General features: G+C 32.6%; 1 protein-coding gene across 1 annotated transcript; it reads right to left on the minus strand.

The window, feature by feature from the left end:
- Positions 1 to 21,626: 21,626 nt before the first annotated feature.
- On the minus strand, positions 21,627 to 27,071 carry LOC118193678 (dynein axonemal intermediate chain 4-like). The gene has a single exon (XM_035364800.2). The coding sequence runs from the start codon at positions 27,022 to 27,024 to the stop codon at positions 24,937 to 24,939; it is 2,088 nt and encodes a 695-aa protein (XP_035220691.1). The 5' UTR covers positions 27,025 to 27,071; the 3' UTR covers positions 21,627 to 24,936.
- Positions 27,072 to 27,900: the final 829 nt, after the last annotated feature.

A 27,900-nucleotide genomic window follows, 5' to 3' on the forward strand; every position in this document is an offset into this window, starting at 1 on the left:
GCAACGCCCTCGCCGGGAATCGAACCATGGACCTCTGGAATACGCGCCCAGCATGCTGACCACCACACTACGAAGGCATGCTAAGAAGGCGGAAGAAATACCTTATAAAGTATAATATTTTCTGACTATACCAGAATTTGTTAATTTAGTATAAGCTTCGAATCACTCACGAATTTATCGAGTTTATATGAAAAATGAATAAGAATATTTCTGTAATTTTTTTACATTTAATTAAGTAGGAAATATATATTCATAATTGCTTCAATAAAATAAAATTTTTTCTATCATTGCGATATTCGATAGGAAAAATCCATGTGTCTTCTTAAAAAAGAGTGGTATGGAAATATTTAAGTAACTGGTGAATTAAATGTATTATTATAAATTAGTGCATTAATTAATTAAATGCACTAATTAATTAAATGTGATTAAATGTACTACTGTAATTACTAATGTACATTTAATGGAGAATTAAAAGTACTAAAGTAAATTGTGTAACTGGTAAATATTTAAATTGCATTTACAAGTATTAAGCTGAATTTATTTGATACTGCCCTATGCGGTACATAACTGTACCTAAAGGAGGTAGGCAAATAAATGGAACCTTAAAAACATTTACTTCTCTGCGTCTCTCTACATACATCCTACATATATAAATCGTATCCGTCCTAGGGAAAAAACATTAAGAACCCCAGTTGAAAGTATTTCCTGGTTATGCCCTGATAAGTGTAAATACTGCTTGATATGTATAAATAATACTTGTGAATAAACTAAACAAAAATATAATATTTATCGTAGTTATAGAAGTAAACTCATACATCATTTCCCTTTTATGATGGAACTAGTAGTTGAGTTTTTCACTTCGCCGCTTTGTCCAATGTCTATCAGTCTTCCTCTGAAGCTTTGCGGAAGACGATGGTTTTTGTCTTTCTATAAGGACAAAACAAGAAAGCATATTGCTACATCAGACTGCTAAGCAAGCGACATAGAACTGATTTTGACTGAATCAAGCTCAAGGTGATTTTAGTAACTAGTGTGAACTTTTGAAGGGACTAAAATTAATTGGCATCTGGAAAAATAAATATTTTCTATACTTATATGTCTCACTCTTACGGTGACTAACACAGAATACTTTAAATTTCAAACTTAGATTTCAACAACAAAGTATGCTCTTTGCATTTAGGCACACCAATGGCAAAGCAGGTGTGTGGCCTAAACACTGTAATTCGTCCAATAGTTTGAGTTTTGATCATTCAATGAGCTAGCAGCATGCTGTTTTTGTAGTTTTTTCCTTGCATCGACAACCTGTGCCAGTTTCTTTCATGAAGTCTTCCACCACTCATAAGCTAACATAGCTTGAATGCTTTGCCTCTAATAAACTAACCTAAGACTGTATGTATGTCGAGAATTTCTGGAGAGGTAGTGGAATAATAACAATTAATTGAATATAAATGTATTTAAGTATTTGATTTAAATATGGAATTGTTGCATGCAAATATGAAAATAGGGCTTAGTTAATTTCTAGAAGTGAGACATGTCTCTGTGCCTGAAATCCTTTTTCATGATAAAGCACATCAACAAAACTGAAACCCGAATAAAAGTTAAAAAGTTTTCATTATGGGAAAGTTGCTGTTATATGAGATTAATTTATACGAAGTTTTATAACATTTCACTGAAACATCGGCGCAGTTAGAGACCATTATTCCCCCCACCCGAATAAGGAAACATAAAAAGTCAGCTGGATCCTCGCAGAGATTCTAACCTTGGATCTTACAATTTACAGACTGGAAATTTTACCACATACACCTCGAGAGCACACGCAGGGGAATGCAATAATTCTTTGCATTTTCCCAACTTAAATGGCGCTTGAGGAGTGAATCGAGTCGCAACTGACAAAATTCGAATGGTGATGATTTATAATCCACCACATTTTAGTTCGGGCGCCACTGTAGACATCATAAGTTTTCGGAGCAAAAAATGTGAAAAATAAGCTGTGATCTCATAGAAATTCGAACCACGTATCTTTCAGTTTGCCATTTTCATGTGCTAACTACTTGTATTACAACAGCATGACAGGAGGGATATGTTAATTCTTTAAACAATAAGTGTTATTTATAAAACTTAACAAACATATTAAGAAATTAATGTACACTGCGCAAAAAAAAATAAATTCTACAGTTCTGTATCTCCCGTTCTACTGGGCCAATTGACGAAATTCAAATTGCGTTTTTCTCGAAAGCGCGACTTAGTATATGCATTATAATTATATATAGCATTGTTCAAATATAGGTATTTTCACACAAAATTGGACTTTTTCTGAAATGATCAGGGCTGAGGAGTCCGAGTTGTGGAGTCGGAATCGGAGTTAGGCAGATTTTTGAGTAAAAGGAATAGGAGCTAGAGTCACTAAAAACAGGTCGACTCCAATCCCAGTTTTTGTTGGACTGTGTGAGGATCAATGTTATATTTGCCATTACTGATTAAACTGATTCATTTAGTTACAAAAGTCACTGGTAAATTTAGGTAAACAGCAATAGTAGCAAGAACTCCCAAATTTGATGCCATTCTCATGAAACGAGCAGGAAAAGGAGCAATTGTTGATCGAGCAACGCGATGGGGAAGTTCATATTTGATGATATAGAGGTTGTTAGAATTAAGAACTGTTTTAGAAGATGTAGATAACCCTAATGTTTCACTAACAGAAAGACTGTGGAATGATCTTTCAGTATTGGAAGTTTTTATTTCTACACCGTATATAGCCACAAAAAAAGCTACAATGAAGAATTAACAGGAAGCGAGAATGGAAGAATGTGATCTTTGTTCTTTCTGAAATGGAGGGTTTATTGAATAAGGAATCATTTCTTCAATGAAGAAAAGAGAAACTAGTTTGCTAGACAAGGAGATCTTGCTGGGTTCAACATATGTATATCCAAAACACCGAATTTTGTTGGATGATGAGCAACTTGAGAAGGCAAATAAAGCCATCTATGAATTTTCAATAATAATGAAATTATTTTCAGAACAATTGGAGTATTCAAATCAGGACAGTCAAACTGCAGACATTGCTACTGAGTCTCTATCATCCTGTTCCAGTAATGAATTAGAATTTGAGAAATATTTTTGGATAATATTGAAAAGGCTAAGGCAAAGCGAATGAAAATAAAGAACCAAGAGCCTTTATAAAAATGAAAAAACACAAACAAGATTTCTAAGCGGCCTTTGAAGAAATAGAGAAATATAATTGCTATTGCAAGACACTTCTTTTAGAACTTATAAAAATCTATCCCGAAAAGTTAAAAGTATCCCTAACAGTAACAGCTCTTCCTTCAACTCAAGTCAGTGTGGAAAGACTCTTCTCGGCTCTGAAGTTTATCAAATCGGATCTATGGTCCTCCAACAAAGAAGATCTTGCCGAAGCTACGAGTATATTGTTACAAATAACTAATGACAGTTTTTCCATTTCATAATAATGCTAATTAACATAAATAATTTGCTATGCCATCAATTTTTTCTTTCCGTAGCATCTATTATTTCTTTTATATTAAAAAAAAATAAGCTGTAACCCATGTGTATATGTTTACATATATATATATGAGGGAGTAGGTCTGAGTCTGAGTCTTTAAAATTCCAGGAATCAGAGTCGAGTCGGAGTCGGTCATTTGCCTTACAGACACCACAGGCCTGGAAATGATATGCTAATTTTTTTTCCATATTTTGATTCTACGACTCAAATTATGCCGAACTCACAAGTTCTGTAAAAATCGCACAAGTAGTTTTTAAAACATTAGCTCTCAAAATTTTAGCTTCTCAATGTTAATTCAATTTGGTATGTATTTATTAATATATCTTCTTTATAAAACTTATTTGATTTCTTCCTACACAGTTCGAAATTTAGTTTCATTCCAAATAAAATTCACCCAATTTTTATGATTTATTTTTAAAATTTGCACTTTTAAATAATTTTTATAAATTTTTCGAAAATAATTTTGAATTATAACCTATAAAAATTTTTACAATCGTCTTAAAGTAGATGTATTTCTAAACATACCTACAAAAAAATATAGCTTTTTATTCAAAATTTCCGAAGATATACATGAATTTATATATTGGCGCGTTTTTAAATTTGGCACATTTATTGAAAGCGATAATAACGAAAGTGTGGTTACGGACTTTGTTAAAATTTGAAAGTAGAAACAATGTGACTTTTTTCCGCTCCTGCACAATGGAAAGGAAAGAAAAATAGGCTGCCATATATTAAGAAGTTCGCCAAGTGAATTATTCTCAGCTCGAACTGAAAAAAAAATGCGCCAAGTTAAATTTTTTAATTTCTCCGTAAATTTCGCACCAAAGTTTACAAAATTTAATATTTAGGCATAATTTGAGTCGTAGAATCGAAATATGGAAAAAAATGGTATTTTATTTCAGAAAAAGTCTGATTTTGTATCAAAATACCTACATTAGAATAAAGCTATATATAAATCTAATGTATATGCTAAGTCGGGCTTTCGAGACATGGAAAACGCAATTTGAATTTTGTCAATCGGCCCAGTAGAACGGGAGATATAGAACTATCCTCTTTTTTTTTTTGTGTGTGTGTATGTGTAAGGTACATTATTACTGACTGCCTGTTTCATTAGCATCAATAAAATTGCACAGATCTGCTTCCTCACTCCTTCAGTTTTTCCCAATTATTCTAAATGTAGGAAACAAAATTATATGTAGGAAAAAAATTAATGTAATGTAGGAATGAATTAATGGAGGAACAAAATTATACTAAATGTAGGAACAAAATTATTCTGAGAGTTTAAAATACACTAATTATTATATCCTGCAATATGTAGTATTAATAAAACAATGTTGGAAGATATTTTAAATCACTCAACATTGATTTAGATGCGTCTCATATTCAATAATTGTTAGTAGATCATTTAAGCTATTTATTCCAGAGACACAGATTCGCCAGATTTCTAAATTATGTTTTTTAATTGTTTAAGTAAAAAATTTTCGAGAAAACAACACCTGAATTCTAATTATCCTTAATAATTAAGATGCCTTCCTTTTTTGTTATTTATTCTCGAAATTTTAATTATGTTTCCAAGTGGGATTGCCAGTCGTCCAGGATTTACCTCAATAGTACTAGATTTGTAATTACGTCAGAGTCCGTGCCCTGTATTGAAGAAACCTTGACACTTTTAAATAAATGGATATGAAAACTTAAGTAGAAGAATTATTAATTTGTAGGAGAAAATTCTATGCAACTGTAGTAAATTTTATGCTAATTTTATTTTTAATCATTCATTTTAAGGTCATTAAAGGTCTTGGTTTCCAGTTTTTTTAAACGCCTCAGCAAGATTTATACCTTCACAATTACTTTGCTACAGAATATACATAACCTACTTTTCAATATTCTAAGTATTTTGACTGTCAACTTCCTTACTAAATCTATTCCTTTCTTTTTTCTTTTTGTTGTTTCATACAAAGCTTCTTTTTGTTGTTTCATATACTTGCAAGATATAGGATTTCTTAACACTGAAATTAATTTATTTGAAAATGTCCTGGATTATCTTCCCTAAAATACTATAATCCTGTTTCTAGAAAACTATATGATTGCAGTATATTTTTTTAATGATTGGGAAGTTTAAGTCATTTCAAAATATATTCCAAAAGCTTCGGGCGCTCCAATCAGCATTCTTCTTTAATTAATAATCTTGTAGGGTTTATATTTATTTTAACTAACATTTATTTTAAGTTTAAACTATCTTTCCTGTCAAGCCTTACTTTTCCCTGGAACTGCCAATGCCAGAATCTGTAAATTTTAGTAGAACGCGCAAGGATTCAAATTATCAGCGGAAGTATTATGATTTAAATAGAAAGGAAACAAGTTCGGTGTGTGATTTCTTACTTCACGAGCGCGGAGGTAGTTAGCGAGAAATTGAAGAACCCCGCGTTTCGGCCTATGTGCTTGGCGGGAAGTAGTGTTAATCGTTCAAGCGAGCTTCAAGTCTGCTGAATTAGCAGCGGTGTTGTAAAACGCGGTGAGTTAGTTTAGAGAGCCTCGTAGTTAGAGCCTTGTCTTTAGTTTCTTTTCAGGTTATTATTTTTATTTGACCGCCGAGTTGGCGCCGTCTGTAAGCGTCAAGAGCACGCAATTGTAATTTATTACGTTGAATAAAAAGGGACTTAAACCCTTCACAAGACTCGGTGTTTTATCCAGTTTCCACAGTCACCTCTTGGTTGCGTGCAAGTTGGAGGCGCGCAACGTTACACTGGCGCCCGAACAATTATCGAACTGAAATGGCCGAAAATTGGATGGAAGCCGCTGGACAACACCAAGAAATGACAACTCAGTTGGAAGGATTTGGATACCTGGTCCAGACTTTGAGAGCGTCAATCAAGCCAAACGTCCATTTCGACGGAAAAAATTCGGTGGCGGTATTTCTAGAAGGTCTAGAGAACCACTTTCAGCTCTACCCTGTTCCTGAAAGACAAAAAGTTGCCATCGCCACATCAGCACTAAGAGGACAGGCCGCGCTATGGTGGAAAAATATAGGCAAATTTTTATTAGGGGAATTTGGAAGCCAGACATATACATTTGAAAATTTCAAAAAATCGTTAGTAAAGGCCTTCCCCATAGTGAAAGATCGCGCACGGCTGGAAGCCGAGCTATATAGTTTCTATCAACGGGATATAGCACAATTGACGGACTTTATTCTACGAAAAATTAAGCTAACGGATATGCTGTATGGGAAGAAACCCGATGCGGAGATTATTGAAATAATATTACCAAGATTGTTACCCGCTGTTCAAGACTACTTTGAAATTAGAAACCCAAGCACATTGCAGGAACTCTTCGAATTGGCGGTGAAGTTTCAAAATCGCAGAATAGCGGAAAAAGCGAGAGGGGAAACATATTCTCAAAGTACCCGAAGGAAATCTTCAAAGGAGGAAACCAGAAATGGAAATCGCTCTTATGGGGGAAAAAGCTATCAAGCTAACGCATCGAAACTCGAAGGTCAAGGCCCAAAAAGAAAATTTGAAAATAAACATCCGCGTACCCAGAAGACACAGATTGAAAGGAAAGCTTTAAACGAGTAGAGGGGCCTGTGAAAGGGAGGGTCCAGACCCCGGAAGTTTTAAAAAAACCCTCAAATAGACATTTAAATACGGTCATCGTAAAAAACTCACAGCTACCAATTATACAAGTCCTGGTTGGCGATGTACCAGTAGAAGCCCTCATCGATACAGGAGCAGAAGGAAATTTTATGAGTGAAAATTTCTTCAAAAAGAATTTTTATAGGGTACGATTATTTAAAACCAAAAATACGGAAATTATAGCGGCGCAAGGAAAAACATGTCACTGCATCGGGAAATTATCATTAAACTTACAGGTAAAAGAGGAAAGTTTCAAAGTATTAATTTTTGTGGTGAAAGATCTGCAACACTCTCTTATTTTAGGTATGGAGTTTTTAAGGGCCGCGAGGGCCAAATTAAATTTTCAAGATAGTTCCGTGGTGTTGGAGATGGACCAGAGGGTGGTGGAACCTGTGGAGACACCGCAATTGGACCTTAGCCATCTGAATGACCATGAAAGGAAAGCAATACAGCAAGTGGTGAGTAATTTTTCTAATTTTTTTCAGAAAAACCAGGAAACTGCCAAATAGTGACGCACAAGATTCAATTAAATGCCGAAAAACCTTGTAGGACTAAGCCATACCGTTATGACAAACAAAAAGACTTAATCATCGAAGAACATATTCAGGAGATGTTAAAGAATAAAATAATAACGCCCATAAATAGTGAGTACGCGATTCCAGTCGTACTATGTAGGAAAAAGAACGAGTTTCCTCCTTCGGATAAAAGGGCTTGGAGGTTTGCTATCGATTATAGAAAACTAAATAGCATAACTAAATTCCCAGTTTACCCTTTGCCGGTTATAGACGAGATCATTAGACAGATCAAATCGACAAGATATATGTCTACTTTGGACTTAACGTCTGGCTACTATCAAATAGCTATGAGACCCGAAGATATACATAAAACCGCGTTTATAACAAAATCGGGCACTTATGCATTTTTACGCATGCCTTTTGGCTTGTGTGGGGCATCATCAACATTCCAGAGAGCTATGGACATTGTTCTAAAGCCTGTCCTAGGAAAATCAACTTTAATTTATCTAGATGATATAATTATAACGAGTAGTACGTTGGAACAACACATTAATGATCTCGAACAAGTTTTTAAATTATTAAAAGAGGCCGGTCTTACAATTAACGCCTCAAAATGCAAGTTCGCAACTAAAGAACTTAAATATCTCGGTTATAAAATTTCGCAAAAGGGTATAGAAACGCAAGATTCAAAAATAAAAGCTATTAAGAATTTCCCACCGCCCAACACCGCCAAGAAACTTTCTTCCTTCCTTGGGTTATGTTCTAACTATCGATCTATCGATCTTTCATAAAAGATTTCGCTAATATTGTTGAACCACTCTTAGTAATCAAACGAAAAATGGGTAAATTTACGTGGACAGCGGAAGCTAACATAGCATTTGAAAGATTAAAAGAAGCGCTCATTAATGCCCCTGTTTTAAAATTCCCGGAGGGGGACGAAAATCTGGAAATTGCAGCAGATGCGTCAGACTATGCGGTGGGTGCGGTTCTTATGCAAAATAACCATCCTCTAGCATTTTTTAGTAAAACATTGAATCAAACTCAAAGGAATTATACAGCTACAGAAAGAGAAACATTAGCCGTATTAATGGCTGTACACAAATTTCGAGTTTATTTCGGCATATCGCCAGTAACAGTCTTTTCGGATCATGCGGCTGTTGGTAGACTTTACTCGGGAAAAAACCTAACGCCCAGGTTAATAAGATGGGCTTTAAAACTCCAAGAATATAATATCACAATAAAATATAAACCGGGTAAGGAAAACAATGTAGCTGACGCACTTTCTCGTATAAAACTGGACGATGAAGGAAATGAACTTAAATGCGCTGTGTTGACTTCAAAAATTTTAGATTCTAGAGATACGGTTATTACTGAACTGAAAGCTGATCCTGAATTTGGAAATATCTATGCTTATTTGAAAGACCCCGAAAGCTTTGAGCACACAGATATCGATGCGATAAGAAATAGAGCAAAATACTATGAAATAATAGATAATTTATTATTTTATACGAAAACAACAAACGAAAATCTTGAGTATAAGCCAGTCATCCCAGCCTCGCTTCGATTAAGCATTTTGAAGGAGTTGCACGAAGCAAAAACAGCGGGTCACCTAGGGGTCAGAAAGACTATAAAAAGGGTACGCGAGGCGATATATTTCCTGCAATTATACAAAATAGTAACTGCGTATGTCAGGTCCTGCAATCAGTGTCAGTTAATAAATGATATTAATTACAGCCCGGCCGGGTACTTAAATAGCATTCGCGCTACATTTCCGAATGAAATTTTAGGCATAGATCTTCTTGGTCCCTTCCCCCAGAGCGAGTTAAACAAAAATCGTTTTCTTTTAGTAATAGTAGATCATTTTTCAAAATGGACAGAAATTGTTCCACTTAAACGCGCGTCAGCCAAAACAGACGCAGATGCATTCTTACACAGATACATTTTAAAATACGGTGCACCGATAAAAGTCATTAGCGATAACGGAAAACAATTCATTAGTCAAATATTTGAAAACATATGCAATGGACTTGGCATACGCCATATCAAAATGGTTCCGTATAGACCACAGGCTAATATAGCAGAAAGAGTTAATAAAAACATAGTAAAAATAATTCGCAGTTACGTGAGCACACATCACAAGCGCTGGGATGGCTACATAAATGAATTAGCTTATGCTTTAAGAACGGCACATCATGATACTACGGGAAAAACTCCAGCAGAATTATTCTTAGGCCGAAAATTAATTACACCTTTAGATAAATTATTCTTTGTGCAACAAAGAGAGCAGGAGTTTAAACAAAAAGATGTGCAAAAGTTGATTGATCAGGCGCTTAAAACCTCGGATACGGCAAGAAATAGGCAGAAAATATATTATGATAGAAAACGCCGTGAAGCAGATTTTAAAGTTGGGGATAAAGTATTGAAGCGGAAATTTTCTTTATCAAGTGCCCCAGACAATTTTACCGCAAAGCTAGCTCCAAAGTTTGAAGGCCCCGATGTAATTCAGGAAATCAAAGGAGTAGTCTTATATCTTAAGAACGAGAGAGGGGAAACCTGTAAAGCAAGTCCCGACCAGGTGAAAAAATACTATAATCCAAATGATTTTGAAATCCTTAATTAAAAGTTTCTTGCAGGACTCAAGTCTAAACGAAGTAGAAGGTCCAGAGACAATAACAACTATTCCACCACCCAAGAAACCGAGAACTGAAGAGAGACCTAGCACTTCTACAACCCGGACGTCGGTATCAAAAAGAAAAAATAATTTTCAAACTCCAGCGTTTAAGAAAAACAAAAATACAGATGCACCGGGTAAAGAAACCGTGGTAAAGAGAAAAACACCACCTACAAAGGATTGCAGGAGAAATTATACATCAAGGAGAACGCGCACACGGCCACAGAGTCAGGTGCCAGCAAGGCCGCCGTTCCGGAAACTGAAACGGCAACAGGAGGCACAAAAATACGACGAACAGAAGAAATTCAAGAAGGACGCCAGACCGGAGGACGTCAAGACCAGCCGTCCCAGGGAAAAACGGAAATGCCAACAACCAGACGATTACTCCGCCAAGAGGCCAGCATGTAGAGGACGCAAAAGAAAAAACAATGTGGACGACACTCGGAGATCAATAAGGAGAAGATTGACATCCATGAAACCTCTAACTTGGGACCAATATTGCCAAAAACGAATGACGGAGTTTCAAGCATCGAAAACTCAAAGATAAGTTAAAACCTTCTATAATTTTTTTTTTCTCTTTTGTTCCGAAATGTTATGCATAAGTACGAAGTTCTATGTTTTGACGAAAGTCAATATGTCTCGGTTGAGACTTAGTTTTGTTTTACTTTATTTAGCTAAGGCAAAAGTATCATTTTCTTTAAGTGTAAAAGCTAAAAACAAGCATTTTCTGTTGGTCGAAAGACTAATTCTGTTATGTTAAAGCCAAAATTTGGCCGAAGATAAAAACAACTTCGTATTCTTGTATTAATAAGAATTTTAGTTTCAGTGCCGCCAGCTTGGCGAAGATTGAGTAAAGTAAAAATTTATTTTCTCTTATTCATTTTATGGTAAATTGTAAAAATCATATGTATTAAAATTTTGTAAATGTATGTAAATACTTGAATGTTATATAAAAGTAGAATTTAGTCTAGAAGCATAAAATTGTAGATACTAAAAATGAATGCTTAAAAGCAATGAAGTCAAAATTTAAGTATTAAACTGTAAAGTCATGCTTTAGAGCGAAAGCCTGCATGTTTAAAGATGAATGAGGGGGAAGTTAGAATGAATGTGTTTTGTAGGGTTCTCCACCTACATTTGAATTTTTAAGAATATTAAAGTAGCTCATTGAGTTGTAGAATGTCGAGTAAGGTGTGTCTATTTGGTCGTTGAAGTCTAACAAATCATGGTGGTTAGGGGAAGTGTTGTAAGACTAAAACACGAATATTCCCGTTTGACACCACACACGGTGGAGAGCCAGGGTAAAGTTAAATTAATGCTTGAAAAATTGAATGAATGTGAAGTAAGCAATAACTAAGAAAAACGAATCGTTTAAAAACAAAAATTTATTGTGTCAAGAAAGTGTAAATTATAATGTATGTAGAAAGATACTGATACTTATTCTTTCCAGATGCTGGAAGGAAAGACCAAGATTGATTGATGAAGTCCAGGAAAAGTTGCTGTAAGAAGAGAGAGTTATAACGAGCAACAGAATTTTAGTATACAAATTGTTACATAAGATTTTTTTGTGTAAACGAGGTTCTCGCCAGTTAGTTCAGAATTAGAGAAACCTACAACAGGTCGTTTGTAGGACCTGCTTCCAAGTTTTCCAAATTCTGGCAGCGGCAAATGCAGGGTTTATATTTATTTTAACTAACATTTATTTTAAGTTTAAACTATCTTTCCTGTCAAGCCTTACTTTCCCCTGGAACTGCCAATGCCAGAATATGTAAATTTTAGTAGAACGCGCAAGGATTCAAATTATCAGCGGAAGTATTATGATTTAAATAGAAAGGAAACAAGTTCCGTGTGTGATTTCTTACTTCACGAGCGCAGAGGTAGTTAGCGAGAAATTGAAGAACCCCGCGTTTCGGCCTATGTGCTTGGCGGGAAGTAGTGTTAATCGTTCAAGCGAGCTTCAAGTCTGCTGAATTAGCAGCGGTGTTGTAAAACGCGGTGAGTTAGTTTAGAGAGCCTCGTACTTAGAGTCTTGTCTTTAGTTTCTTTTCAGGTTATTATTTTTATTTGACCGCCGAGTTGGCGGCGTCTGTAAGCGTCAAGAGCACGCAATTGTAATTTATTACGTTGAATAAAAAGGGACTTAAACCCTTCACAAGACTCGGTGTTTTATCCAGTTTCCACAGTCACCTCTTGGTTGCGTGCAAGTTGGAGGCGCGCAACGTTACAATCTAAAGATACGCGTTTGAGGTCATTTAATTCGTTCCGAAAATATTCAAAAATAAAATGCTGGATTTGGAGATTTTTGCTCTTCCAAACGTGAAATTTTGTGATGTTGCTGCCATCTGTTGTTCAGTAAACGAAGTTTTACTGGAGGGCAGTTTCTTTACTGTTGTTCCGTTTATAGTTACAAAGTAAAAATTAATAGCGTACTAATAATATTACTACAGTTTCGTTCTATACAAAGTGTTCCTTTAATGTAAGTCTTATTTTTTAATTTATTGGGGTAACAAAGATATTTTTAATTTTTACATGCGGAATGAAGAGAATTAATTTAAAGGCGGTAAATAAGTGCATCTATTTGAATCCAGATTGATTCTTGTAAATATGAAAGCTCCTGAAATTAAAAATAAGTTGAACATTTTTTTTAAATTCTATTAACAGCTGTGTCTCTTATTTGAATTTCAACGTTATCTCTTTATTTATTTAACGTTCGATTCTGCATGACGTACGGGCTTAATCCTATAACTAAAAAAATTGAAAGAATAAAGAATAGTCTTTCAACATTCGGAAAATTCCAAAGAATAATTTATAGCCAATATTACTGCTGCTAAAAAGTTAAACTACAGTAGCAATCCAATTCCGGTAATTCACTGCATCGATTTCTGGAAGAGAAAGAATTTTAAAAAGTAATTCCAGAAAACATTAAGTCTTTCTGAAGCAGGGCATAATTTCTAAAATCAGAAGTGCCGGAGCCCTGTGCAAGACCGTTAGGAAAGAGGAACAGCTTTAAATAAATAAAATGGCTATTAAAATTATTAAGAATTTGAAAATTAAATGGTTAATTATTACCGTACTAATTAATAATTATTAAATTAATATTAATAATTAATATTATATTTATATTGTTATTTAATTAATAATTGTTCAATTAATAATTAATTAAATCATTAAAGATTAAAGTAAGTAAATGATTAAAATTAAATTAAATGTACAAAGATAAATTAAAATTTAATAAGCGATTTTTAATATAATTTTATTGCTAACAATAAAATTTTCCAGATCAAATTTCTACTGAAATTGTTGTTCCAGTTACATAAAAGAAACGCCGGAGCCTTCTAATTTAGGGCTCCGGTGCGCTCCGTCTAGAATTATTATTTCTCCTCAAAACTAAGAAGTAGCGAAGCCAGGCTCCGGTACTGTGGCGCAATTCAAGCTCTGTTCTGTTCTGTTTCAATTTAAGTTCTGTTCGGTGAGCTCAGGCGCTATTAAGCTCTGTTCTGAAGAAATCGAAGATTGTTTTGTGATATGATCAGCTCCTTTGGGCTGTAAGTGCATTTTTTTTTTACTGTAAATTACAGCTGTTTTATGCTGTATGATCGATTTAATTTATTAATTAAAGTTATTTTATCGTTTGAGTTGAGCGTAATTTAATAATAAACTGAGAAACCTCGCTGTAACTTAGCAAAAAACGGTTTGAACAGTCGAAAAATAGAGAAATTTTGGTAATACTCTTTTAATATACTTATTAGATACAAAGTAAAATTTCTTGAACGTAAATTGGCACAAATTATTTGAAAAAGAAAATAAAGATTAAAATTTAAACTTGCGTTTAAAATAATTTAAAAACCATTTTCTTTTTACTTCCTTGCACGAAGTAAAGGAAGTATTATAATCACGAAAAATTCCAGATATCATATTTCAACGAAAATATCCATTTTCACCGCTATCGAATGCAATTTAACGATGTTTTTGAGTGACGTCTGTACGTAAAGACATAACCTTTTTTCCCAAACGAGTTATAAAGTTGATTTAAAATGGGTTCAAAAGATATTTTTTTCCCTGCCATCTGTACACACATAACTCAGAAACGAGTAGTCTCAGAACGTTGAATTTTCTACGCAGGACTAGTTGTGCACCTCCCTTTTTAATTGCAATCGGCTGCACCAAATCTATATATATATATCCACTCGGCTGAGCGAGCTTTTTTTTTATTCTTATAAGTTGGTAAAATTACGCATTTTTTGCTTTAAAAATGATTGAATTATATTGTTCTTATTTTACGGTTAAGGTTTTTATGCTTTAGTTCATCTGCATGCAATAGTTATAGATTTATACACCATTTAAAAGTTGTTTAGTTGCTTCTAAGCCTAATTTTTGTTTATCATAGCAGCCATATTTGTTTACATTTGAAATGTAGCAGTATAGTAAATTCAGTTTCTGCACCTTCAGTGTCTTTTTGCCTAGTGGGACCAAAAATGAACTATCATTTTGTGCACCGAAAAATCTGCCTTATTGCCTGCTGATCGAATTGCTTGTTTTTGCGTAGAAACTCTAATTTTAATTGTAATTTTTTTTATTATTTTAACTGTATTTGGTGTTTTTTTTTTTTTTTTTTTTCTATATTTTTAATGAAGATATTTTGAGGTTTTACGCATTGTCGCGAACTGAGGACAAAACAAAACAAAAAAACAAACAAACAAAAAACACCTCTCTTGTTAATCATTTTACAGCAACATGATATTTGCTCCAAGTAAAAAAAAAATAGCTTTATATGAAAGGACTGTTTCCCGAAAAGTCTTTTACTCATTGCACAGACTCGTTTACATAGAACAGTTTGAGAACTTTGCCAAGAAATTCAGTAATGTTAGCTCCTGAATCCAAATATTATCTACACTGCAGGTCGGATATGATCTTCAGGAACAGAACACGATAGTTCAAATTGTCGAAAGAAAGATAGCTGATAGCCTGGCTTTGGCGTGAAACTCACGGAAAGAACTGGTCAGTTTCCTTGCCAGACCTCAGTTCTATAACATCTATAGAATCACCTATCTAAAAATAGAAATCTATAGAATGAAATTCTGTAGAGTCACCTAGAAGTACCTGCCTTTTCTGTTCCAGTCTGAGATCCTGACCGCTGAATGAATCCTAATGAGAGGTGACATAAGAAAAAAGTAAGAGGCTTTTGTTCCAAATGAAGAGTTTGATATCCTTGCCGTCATGGATTCTATATACCAAGCTTGTATTTATGTCAGAGGTATCCGTATTCCTTGTTAATTTTATTTTATTTAGAAATTTTTGCAAAAAATCTTTCATTAACTTTTTCTTCAATCGTACCATTTTTGCAAAACTGCATTTTATAACCCTTTGGAAACGTTAGTATACAACATTTTATAACTTTTCAGAAGTGTTAGTGTACAAGGGCTGCAACATGCGACAAACTTTCTGTTGCTTGGGGGATATAATATGAATAGTTATAAAACATTTTAATTTTTTAACAGTTACTGAACTATGGAATTTAAATAATTATCCATCACTAATTTATTCTAGTCTTGTTCATATTATGCATTAATGCACAGTAAGAACATTAGTAATAATGTATATCATGAAAATATATGTTGACTGTGTAAATTAATTTTTATTTGTTATAATAAATATTATTACATCAACGTATCACTTAAACAATTCTGTTGCTTTATAAGGTATTTCTCTCGTCTTCTTAGCATGACTTTGTGGTGTAGTGGTCAGCACATTCGAGAGGTCCGTGTTTCGAGTCCCGGCGAAAGCATTGCTTAATTTCATCTCTCCTGTTTCGAAATAACCTAATGACTCTACAACTTTTACTGAAATAGAACAGGCATTTATAATTAAGGGAACAAAAACTGGTGGTTTAATTGCGCGATACTGTTGTAACCGCATGTTGTCCAGCAATCAGCCATGATCAACAAGCTTTGCGAATCAAAATAATAATAAGTAAATAAATAAATAAACAAAATAAATAAATTAAAAAATGGATTTTCATAATTATGAAAAAAAAAGAAAAAAAAGCCAATTTTACGTCTATTTCTCACTAATAAACCATTATTAAGGATTCATATAATTAATTATGTCTGGTTCCGATAAACGAAGAATCTATGATTCGCTTGATTTTTATATTTTCAATAGGGTTTAAGATCATTTCTTAAGTTTGTTAAATTTTTTTCGACTTAAGTATTTTTTATGGAAAACGCTGGACAATAATCTAAAAATCTGCAAGTCGAAATAAGCTGGTTTTAATTAAAAATAAAAATTTAAAAAAAGAAAAAGAAAAAGAAAGGAAGGGAGGAAAAAGCTGAATCGAAATTGTGCTTTCCAATGAAAAGTCAATCATTCATTTCATTAATAGTTTATTTAAATAACTTAGATATATAAAATTACTATATATCTCACGAACAATTTATCTATCCTTTTCATATTCTGAAAAAAAAAAAAAATCCTACAGTTTACTTTTCTTTCCTTTTCCCACTATTGCTGTGTGTAGCTTGCAGATAGCAAGCTGTATACCGGCTGACATGAATTAATAATTACGTACGTTGCAGGTATAGCAAATGCATGAGTGTGCATAATAAAGTACATTGCAGGTATAGCAAATGCATGAGTGTGTCCGGAGGACAGGATGCAAAGTGAAAACAGTTTACTTCCAAATACTCTGCTGATTTATGAATTTTTATTTGAATGCACTTAACGAATTTCTTGACATTTGATAGATCGGTGTAAAATCTTTGGAGGTTGGTTATGCATGTGGAAGCAATAAAAATCGGACAAAATTTTGTCCAGTTCTAGCACATCTAAGTAGGAATGTAATAATTAATTTTCTTTGGAACGTAACTTAAAATAAAATGTAAAACCTGGATGGAAATTGAATAACGTAACATTCATCAGGAAGACTTCTCAGAATTTTTAGAAACGAAAGCAAAAGAAAATTCAAAAATATTGCTACAAAATCAGTTTTCTGGGATATTTTTAACTAGAAATAAAGAGATTAAGTCAGTCTTAAAAATGTCTGACCTTGAAATTATTTCTTCTTTTTTCGCGAGATCTGGAAAAGCAGTGATGCATTTGGCGATTGATGGCTCTATTAGCTCGTCATCAGGTTTCTTACTGTATTCCAAACTCAGGCAGTAAGTATCAGTTTAGCAATTTTCGAAGCTTAATAATAGCAGGAAAATAGTATTTTCTCGAAAAAGCAATTGCAGACCAATTTAAAATGCGGAAAGATGTGGCTGTCAGTTTTTTATTACAAGACCTTCCCTTTATTTTTTTAAATGCAAACTTTAAGCTACGTTCTGGTAAGAACTTCCGCTCCATTGTCTTACTCGCTATTTAGAGTACTGTCTTAAGCACTGGATTTCTGCAGTGTTAAATTTTCTTACATTGCTGCTTACGAGCTATGTCGTATTTTTTTTTCAGTAAACTTACGAAATGTAATTTCGTTCATCGCGGGAGGAAAGTTACTTTGAGAAGAACGAAGCTTTTTTTTAAGTCTTCAGAAGAAATAAACAATCCTGCCAGACTAAAATTAAAGATTTAAAAAGGGGGGAATAAAACAGTATTTCTAGTTATAAATTGTTACTATGAGAAACAGGGAATTCTGATATAAGAACAAATAGGTTTCTAGCAACCAACAGTTTAATGAGACGAACAATGCTGTTTTACAAATTTCATTATTTTTAGCCCAAAAGGGATATTAGGCGAAAAACCACAATTTTACGTTGCTTTACTTTTCATTCGAGTCGGTTTCTATTTCGGAAAACGAAAAATATTATTCTTTCATATTTAATCTTCCTTTTATTAATTAACAAAGTAAGCTTTTTAAAAGCAATAGATGCAGTTCTTAAGGATTTTTTTTTTTTTACATTGAATCGGATTGATTTAGTTAAAATTCATTTAACTTATGATATATCTATTAAAAATATTAAATAATTTTATAGAATTATATTACATAATTTGTCATTTTTTAAATATACAGAAGATGTATAACATGTCCCATGTTAGTCTAGATGCATATTCATCTAATATCCTATAAAATGTTTCGCGATTTATCCTACAAATTGTTTGGGCGATTGTTAAAACCTGAACCCTTTCAGAATTTTTTTAATAATTTCAAGTATTAATCTTGTAGCAGAGATTCTTAAAAGTGCTTGTAAATGATCATCAGGGAAGCTTTTCTTGAGATTCATGCTAGAAAACATTTATTCACATACATAAATTGATCTAAAAATAGCCAATTTTTTTCGAGCAGCATCCTTAAGTTTGTCGAATTTGTGGAATTAAGAGTATTGCAAAATTACAGATACCTTCAAGAATGATCAATTCTCTTGAATCATTATCACACTGCAAATCTATGATCTCAAGTTGTAACTGGCTCGGTGCATTCTCAATTTCTATTAAAAAAATAAATCACAATGTATCTTAGAACTTATTCTAAAATTTCAAAAATTGCCATATATTGCTAATTCTGTATAATCTCTATGAAATTCTATCTTGATTTGAACAAATGGAGAAGTTAAAAATTAGTTCGCAAACTGACTATTCTAAACATGCTATAAATCCAAATTTATTTTTTTAACATTAAAAGGCAGAAAATATAAGCTATCGTAAGAAATATGGTTATTGTTTGCGGTACGCACAAAAAGGGGCAATGTGCCTTAGTTTTCCCGAGCCTGTAATCTAGAGGATGAATCCCAAAATAGGATGAATCCCAAAATTTCTAGATCTAAATCTAAAAGAATCTTCTTGAATCTCTTTAATCTTCATTCAGTAGCGGATGTAAGGCGACCTTTCAGGGCGCCAAACGCACAGGACAACGTTCCCATAAATCAGTTTTTTTGAGAGCAAGAAAAAACACTTTTTCAGATTAATCCTAATTTACTATTTTTCGTTGATTAAGCTTTATTGTTATTTTACCTAGACTTCGGATTATATTTTCCTTTACCCCTTTTAACGTGTGATATTCTTTACGTAAGCACACCATAGGGAAAAAAAAAAAAAAAACCTTTAAAATTTTACTCTCCATTATATACGACTGCAGCAACTTTGACAAAGTATTTAACTAAATGGTATAATTTATAACACTCTCTAAAAATATTTTGGAACTACTATGAACTTAAACTAAAATATCTAACTGAACTTTTGTAAAATTAACAGATGGTTCTAAAATCAGATACTGACGCAATTTCTTTTTGTGATGAGCTATACAGTTTACAAAATTTTTTGGCAAAGAAAACCGCCATCGTTTCAGATGATTCCCTTTGTTTAAGAGCATAATGTTCAAGTACAGATTTTCAACACATAGATAACATTCGTCATTGTAGTATCTCTAAGATTAATACAATGAAAACTGATTAAAAATAGACTCTGTCTCAATCAAGATTAAGTAGATTAGGAACTTTATCAAAGAACTGGATGTCGCCGATAACAAGGATTTCAATACATGTATAACATTCGTCATTGTAGTATCTCTAAGCTTAATATAATAAAAACTGATTAAAGATAGTGTCTCAATCAAGATTAAGTAGATTAGTAACTTTATCAAAGAAATGGATGTCGTGGATAACAAGGATTTTGGTTTTTCTAAATAAGGTATTTTGCAGAGAAAAGATCAGCAAAATTATCTTTCACTTATTGATTTTAATTGATTTAAAAGTTTTCCGTGTTACTTTTCTCTAAGGAATTAAAAATCTGTTTTTGTATTTAAAAAATAAATGTGTTTTATTTATTAATTAGATTTAAACTATAAAATTTCGAATTACTGATAAACTAGGATTAAAATAGACTATTGCTATTGCAATTCATATACTCAGACATCTTTTGCGAGAAATTCGATCACGAACTGGTTATTTTTTATTTTTAAAGACCATCGAAAAATATCTCGCCCGGGACGCCTAATGCTAAGAAAACGTAAAAATGCTAAGAAAAGGAAAAAAATCTCTTTAGTGAAAGTTTTTAATTCTTAAATTAAGGAAAATCTTCAATCGGCGTTTAATAAAAAATAAATTTAAGATACGGTTTTTTAAAAATATACCTACCTTTATTTATTACTATTATTATTTAATACACCTGCTTTTATTCATACAAATGCAATTTATTAAATGAAAAATGTAGTTAAAGTTCCTGAATCTTAAAGTTCATTTATAAAGAGATGTTTCTTTCCCAGTGGAAACTCTTGTGACATGGCACGTTCAGTTAGCGTTAGGAGATGTGTGGTTCGAATCTCAATGACGGTACAGCGGATTTTACACGTTTCTCGCTTTCCCTAGTATCTTTATGGTGGCGCCTAAACTAAAATGTGCTGGACGATGATTTGTCATCACGTAGATTCAGTCGAGTGAGTCTCGTACCTCTTCCCAGTTGCCCTGTAACTCGGAAAGAATACAGAGATTTTTTTTTTTTTTTTGTGTGTGTGTGTGTGTGTGTGTTTTCTTGTGGTGTTGTAAGTGGTATCACATTCAGCTAGTGCCGGAAGATCCTCGGTTCAAATTCCACAGAGAATACAGTTGATTTTACACGGTGCTCGCTAATGCATCGATACATTTTCTCCATGTACTTTGAAAATACTTCAATTACAGATTTTTTTTTGGGGGGGAGGAATTGAAGATAAGGATTATTTAAAGATTTAACTCACAGATAAATATTAAACTCGGAAAGCTAAATTCTTGCCAAAAAATTAAGAACTGCACTTACAGTCGTCACAAGGTTACATTAGTGATCCCATCCAAGTCCACTGAAATTACATAAATCAATGCCCCCCCCCCTTTTTTTTTTTTTTTTTTTTTTTTTTTTTTTTTGTTATCTGTTTCATTGGACGTCAGTAAAACGTCAAAAGATTTTTTAAAGATTTTAATCTAAAATGCTGTTGTTATTGTTATTGTTAAAGATTCGAATGGCAAAAAATACAAAAGTCAGGGCTAGCGAATGTTAAAACTTTACGAGTTTCGTGGTAAAGATTCAAAATCGCATCCATAATAAATACCCATCCATTAAAGTAATGAAAGGACTATACATATATTGAAAAAGATACCTTAACGTGTGCTGAAAAATCTTAGAGAGGAAAAACAAATTCAACTTTCATCTCTGTTTTATTTAAAAAAAAAAAAAAAATCTGATGTGTACGCCACTTGACTTCCTTGTATGGAATATTAAATTATGAGCTTTCCTGCCTGTCATTTAAACATATTTCCTCGAATTTCATTAGAGATATATTTCTCATTCAATTAATTCAGTTCTCACTTCGCGACAAGGAAAAAATACCTAAAACTTCAAAATGCTTTTATTTAAATTGAAAAATATAAAACATAAATACAGTTAAAACAATTTAAAGAACAACTTTTACTCTTAAAATTAAAGTTTCTACGCAAGAACAAGCTTTTCCGCCAACGGACAAGAAGGCAGATTTTTCGCCGCACAAAACTGAAAGTTTACTTTTGGTCTCACTAGGCAAAAAGGTACTGAAGTCGTAGAAACTGATTTAATTTATTGTGGACGCTATGCTGAGTCAATATATGGGATAATTTAATAACTTAAATGTTAATTCCAGAATGGATTAAGCAAGATTTAACTCGGAATAATAAAAGAAGACGTTATCTTTGTTATTGCGAATCTTAGTTTCTCGAGATAGGGAACAAATCCACTATTCTGCTAAGTTTCAAATGTAAACAAATATGGCTGCTATGGTAAATAAAAATTAAACTTAGCCGCACTTAAACAACTTTAAAATTGTTGATAATTTTACAAATATTGTACGCAGGTTAACTAAACGCATACAAATTTAACCGGAAGAAAGGAACAATATAATTCAAACATTTTAATGCAAAAAAATTCACAATTTACCAACATATAAAAATAAAAAAAACTTAGCTCACGGAGCCGAGTAACATAATAGCTATATATGTGCACACACACACACACACATATGTATATATATATACTTTTGGTGCGGCCGATTGCAACCAAAATGGGAGGTGCACATCTACATGCTATAGTAATCCTATACATAAAATTTCAACCTTCTGAGGCTACTCCTTTTTGAATTATGATAGATACATACACACATACGTGCGTATGTAAAAAAATCCCTTCAGAGTCCATGTTAAATCAGTTTTATAATTTTATTGCGGAAAAAGAGTCCCTTATTCTGTCCATACATACGGATGTCACGCAAAAACATTGTTAAATTGCATTCGATAGTGATCAAAATGGATATCTCTTTGAAATATGGTACCCGGAATTTTTCATGATTACAATATTTCCTTTACTTCGTGAAAGGGAGTAAAAATTAGGCTTAGCCTCACTTAAGCAACTTTTAAATTGTTGATAATTCTATAACTATAACATGCATGTTAACTAAAGACATAAAAAACTTAACAGTAAAATAAGAACAATACAATTCAAACATGTATAATGGGAAAATGCACAATTTACCAACATATAAAAATTTAAAAAAACTTAGCTCACGGAGCCGAGTAACAGAATGGGTATATATGTGTATATATATATTTATTTACTAAATAATATTGATTATATTATCTCCTAAGATTAATTATAGTAGAATTATCTGAAAAGAGTGAATCCATACTTAGTAATTTCTATTTCGAAAGATGTTTTGAAGTAACCTGAATGTAAATTGTTAAAAATGTTTAACGGGGACTGGAATTAAATCATGAATAACAAAATTTCAATTACAAAAGGAATAACTTAAAAGCAAGAATTAAATTAAATGCAAGTAATCATTGTCATTGATCAGAAATTAGTTGACTTGTCAAGGGGAACAAACCAACTCCCGTTCAACGAACAATAATTAAGAAATAAATACGAAGGTGTTTCGTCCTTTACTTGAGCAATAAGGCGATGCCAAACCGGCAATTCAAGTCAGGCCAAACATTTCCGTGAATAGAAGTGATTAAGAACTAATGCAGAGATCCAAAGAACTCATTCCGATTAAGCATTTTAGCTAATTCAATTTTGAGTGAAAAGCAATTCCTGCAGTAAAATTGATATCGCTCGAGTAACCGTCCCCCGACACCCCCGTGTTTATGCATTTGAGTTCAATATTATTTGTAAAAATTAAACATTGGAAATTGTCATTGTGAAATAGAATTCAAAGTAGTCGAAATAAACATAAGAAAATTACAAAATATAAGAAAAATAATGCAATCTTTGTAAAAACAATTCAAAAAATAAAATTATATCAGTCGGTAAGACTTGTGTGAAGTAATTTATGGTGGTGGGATGGACTAGGAATTCTTGAGGGACGTATGTTGTGGAGCTCTTATTTGAGTGAAACCGTGTGTTAAATTTTTTTTTGAAAATACTAGTGAATAGAATATATACTTTTGGTGCTGCCGATTGCAACCAAAATGGGAGATGCACATCTACATGTTATAGCAATCCTATATACAAAATTTAAACGTTTTGAGGCTGCTCGTTTTTGAATTATGATTGATACATACATACATGCGTACGTTCAGACGCCACGAAAAAATCTCCAATCCATTTTAAATCAGTTTTATAATTCGTTTGGGAAAAAAGAATCCTTTATTCTGTCCTTACGTACAGATATCAGGCAAAAACATCTTTAAATTGCATTCGATAGCGGTCAAAATGGATATTTTCGTTGAAATATGATACTCGAAATTTTTCGTGATTACAACACTTCCTTTTTGCTTCGTACACGGAAGTAAAAATAATGAGTGTATTTATTCAGTGGTATGTTATTTTCCTGCCCACTGTGAATATTAATGGTATTAAATGAAGTTTCTTGAAAATTAGCACGAAGAGCGTTATGTGTATTATCCAAAAAAGGTAAAATTAATTTCTCTTTTGACTAGTCATTTAAAATTGGTCGTAAATGGAAAGCAAATACATACATTAAATATCAATAAGAGAATTCTATTATCCGCATGTTATGGGGATATTTAACATTTTGTGGGAGAGATTTTTTGGCGAGATTCAACACTGGTTGAGAATTTGTAGAAATACCACATGTAATATGTATTTTTCTTACAATCTCGTCTGTCTATAATTATTATTATAACCTTTTTTTTCCACTGAATTAAACTTATTTACGTCTCTTACGATATAGGAATAGTGTAACTGAATTAAAAGCTCATTTTTTTTTTTTTTTTTTTTTTAAATATTTATCGAAAATAGGAAAATAAAGTCGACTAGAGCAAAGAAAGAGGGATGGGGCTTTTATATCGCTAATTTGTACTATTTAAAATCCGATGCCCTTACCAAAGAAATTTCCAATTACCAAAAAGATTTAATGCATGTTTCTATTCTCGTGACATCCAACTATTTGCAAAACAAGATGGGGTCGTTTGAACAGCTGAGCACTTAACAGTCAATTCAGTAATATTTACAAAGATCATGCATTCTGAGAATTCAAAGAAAATTATATTATTTTTAATTTAATTTAATGAACTACTTTGGTATTTCTTCGTTAGGTAACTGCCATGCCATTTTGGCACCTGTGAAAGAGAAACCAAGACCCAATGATAACACCATCTGTGTTGTTTGTGTGTGTGTTTAATTTAGCACATTTCATTGTATGCATTTAAATAATTATTATTATTTTAACGCCTCATACTCTGGTAAGAAAACATCTTTTAAAGTAGCTATCTCATCAATATTATGAATAGGAATATTAACTATCTCATGCATATCGATACTTCCTTCAGACTGTCCTAAAAGAAACCAGTTATTTCTAGGGCAAAATACTACGGAAGTTATCGTTTTATTTTCATCTGAAAGCAACTGAGCAATAGGATGATGCTGATTTATGAATAAATCAAAGATGAAAACTTTAGACTTTGATACGGCCAAAAACAGTGTAGATTTTATATTTGACCACGCAATTTTCATAATTACTTCAGAGAGATTCAAAGTTTTGGAAGGAGTCAACCGATAGGATTCCCAGATACGTACTCTACGATCTGTACCACAAGTTAGAAAGACATCTTCTACAACTGGGGACCACTGAAGATCATAAATAGGTCCTTTATGGCAGTTAAAAACCTTTATATATTTATCTGAGTCATTAATATCAGCCAACAATGCTTGCCCTTCAAAAGTACCAATCAAATAATTTTCATGGTTATCTGGTTTTATATCCAAACACTGGCCAACTGCATCAGAAGCAAGCGTCATTTTCTTGTTACTCCCATCATCATTTTCTCCTCGTTTTATGTGCCTGAGAATGTAACCATCCAAATCTCTTTCATAATTCCAGCAGCTTACAACACCATCTGTAGACACAGACAAAAGTACTTCAGATTCCTTTCCTAGAGAGTACTTTTTCCTCATCCATCGAACGCTTTTTATAGTTCCTGATGGTCTTACTTTCGAAATACTGTTATTTGCTACAAAATAACTTTTCGACTTTCGAATATCGAGTACTACTATCAATCCATACCTCATGCCTACAGCAACTAAATACGGTTTAGAATTAGAAAATTCTATGCAAGTTACCACTTCTTCCATCGGATATATTATTTCAGGATACCCGCATTTATGAATGTTCCAGCACAAAATCATTCCTCTTGGATGATTATCCATTTCTTTTCGTCGACACACACCATAACCACCTACAAATATGCAAGGATTCAAAGGATTAAAATTGATGCATGTTACTTCATAATCATTTTTCATTTCTGGCAAAGAAAAACGCAAATGATGTTTGATAATTTTTGTTTCTTTCATATATGTTGAACACTTAACATCTATTGATTTTCTTGAACCAATATTTGAGGTATTTTTTTCTACTTCAATTGCAATCCTCTCATTTTCAACTGTCGTTCCTACATCTTCTAATTCAGTTATACAACCGTTATAAGCTAAAATAGTATTCTTATAACTATTATAATTTAATGTTTTCTCTGTTACATAAAGCGCAGTTTTTAAGCGATTTAAAACAGATGGATACTTCTCCAAGTCTGTCAGAAACTCCTTGTAGTCTCGAAATTTGGTTCTAGATGCCACAAATTCTTCAAATGTTAGTGATGAAGTCTTTACACCTACTTCGTCTCGATCATAATATTCTTTCATTAAAAATGAATTCACCATAGCATGTTTATCTGTTAGAATTATAGGCAAAGTCTCTTCGTGCTTATCAGTTAAATTCACAAATCCAGCTTGAATTATCTGATCTTGATACCGAATTGGAAAATTCTGGCGATTTTGAACAGCCTCCAAGTATTTCTGATTCCGTTTAAGAACTGTTTGGTAATGTGACGATCCGGTAGAAACTTTTGAGTCTGGCATTTCGAATAGTGGAGAAATTACTCTACTCAAAAAAATATTTTTTCTTGCATATTCAATTAGTGACGTAAATTTTCCCTGTTTAACTAATTCATTTTTGATGGCATTTTCATCAAAGCGCATTTCCTTATTTTCACTTTCTGTTAAACGTTGCTTCGATTTTTTTTCCTCATGGCAGAAATGATTTTCTATCACCATTAAATATTTAGGTAAAAAATCTGCATCTAAAGTTTCATCTTCGATAAAAATTGGGAACAGTGGCCTTGGGGTAATATTCTCACCAACATCATTAGTTACACAAGGAATTAAAGTACTTTCACTTCGAATGTGAATTTTACATATTCCATCGACATCTGAAAACCCCTCTTCGAGCCAATCATTTATAATTTCACTTACCATTACGAAATAATGAAAGATGAAAACGTCTGAACAAATCGTAGGATAAATTCCAGAGTCAGGTAGCAAATCTTAAATGTCTGTGTAACACATTGTTACCAAGGAAACGTTAGTATAATTCTTTGTTGCCATTTCCTGAATTAAATTATACGCCTGCATTGAGATAAGACCGCTAGCTCCCGCATAATATAATGCAAGTGCAATCAGTTTCTAATCTTTAAATGTTAATTCATTTTATCTTAAAACATAATTTTACAGTTATGTCTACTATATGTGTAAATGACCAGATTAATTTTTTAAATGAAGAATGCTTGACAAACATTATTTTTACATTCGTTTCATTAAATACATTTCAGAATACGACTTTTAATTTATACATTACGCCTATCAGAAATATTTTCAATTTAATTAAAGATTTACTAAGTAGATAACCATTGCAATTCTTATTTAGATAGTAAGCAGGATAAAATACCTCGCAATATATTTAAGTTACAAAATGATTAAGATTTTGAACTATATTAAATTTAACGCTATTTCGTGCATACAGTGTAGAATGTTGGAAATACTTCTCAACCGTTACCGTTACAAAATTTATGAAAAATTTTAATATGAATCATTAACCATAGCGTTGAAAAGAAATAATTACCCTTAGCTGATTATATCATATATTTAATGTTAGATTAGTATATATTAATAAATGTGTATAAAAGAAATAAGAATTGTACAATATATTTCTTATCGATGATAAAATACGAAATTTACACTACTTTATAAAAACAAACCTTGGTAGTTTACGGAAGTGAACTAGAGTTACATGAGGTTGGCAACAACAGGAGGATACCGAAAATTTGCATTTTAAATCCTCATCTCCTTTCTTAA

The sequence above is a fragment of the Stegodyphus dumicola genome, chromosome 6, assembly GCF_044657685.1.
Source record: "Stegodyphus dumicola isolate Sdum_Otavi_A_Nest chromosome 6, ASM4465768v1".
Lineage (NCBI taxonomy): Eukaryota > Metazoa > Arthropoda > Arachnida > Araneae > Eresidae > Stegodyphus > Stegodyphus dumicola.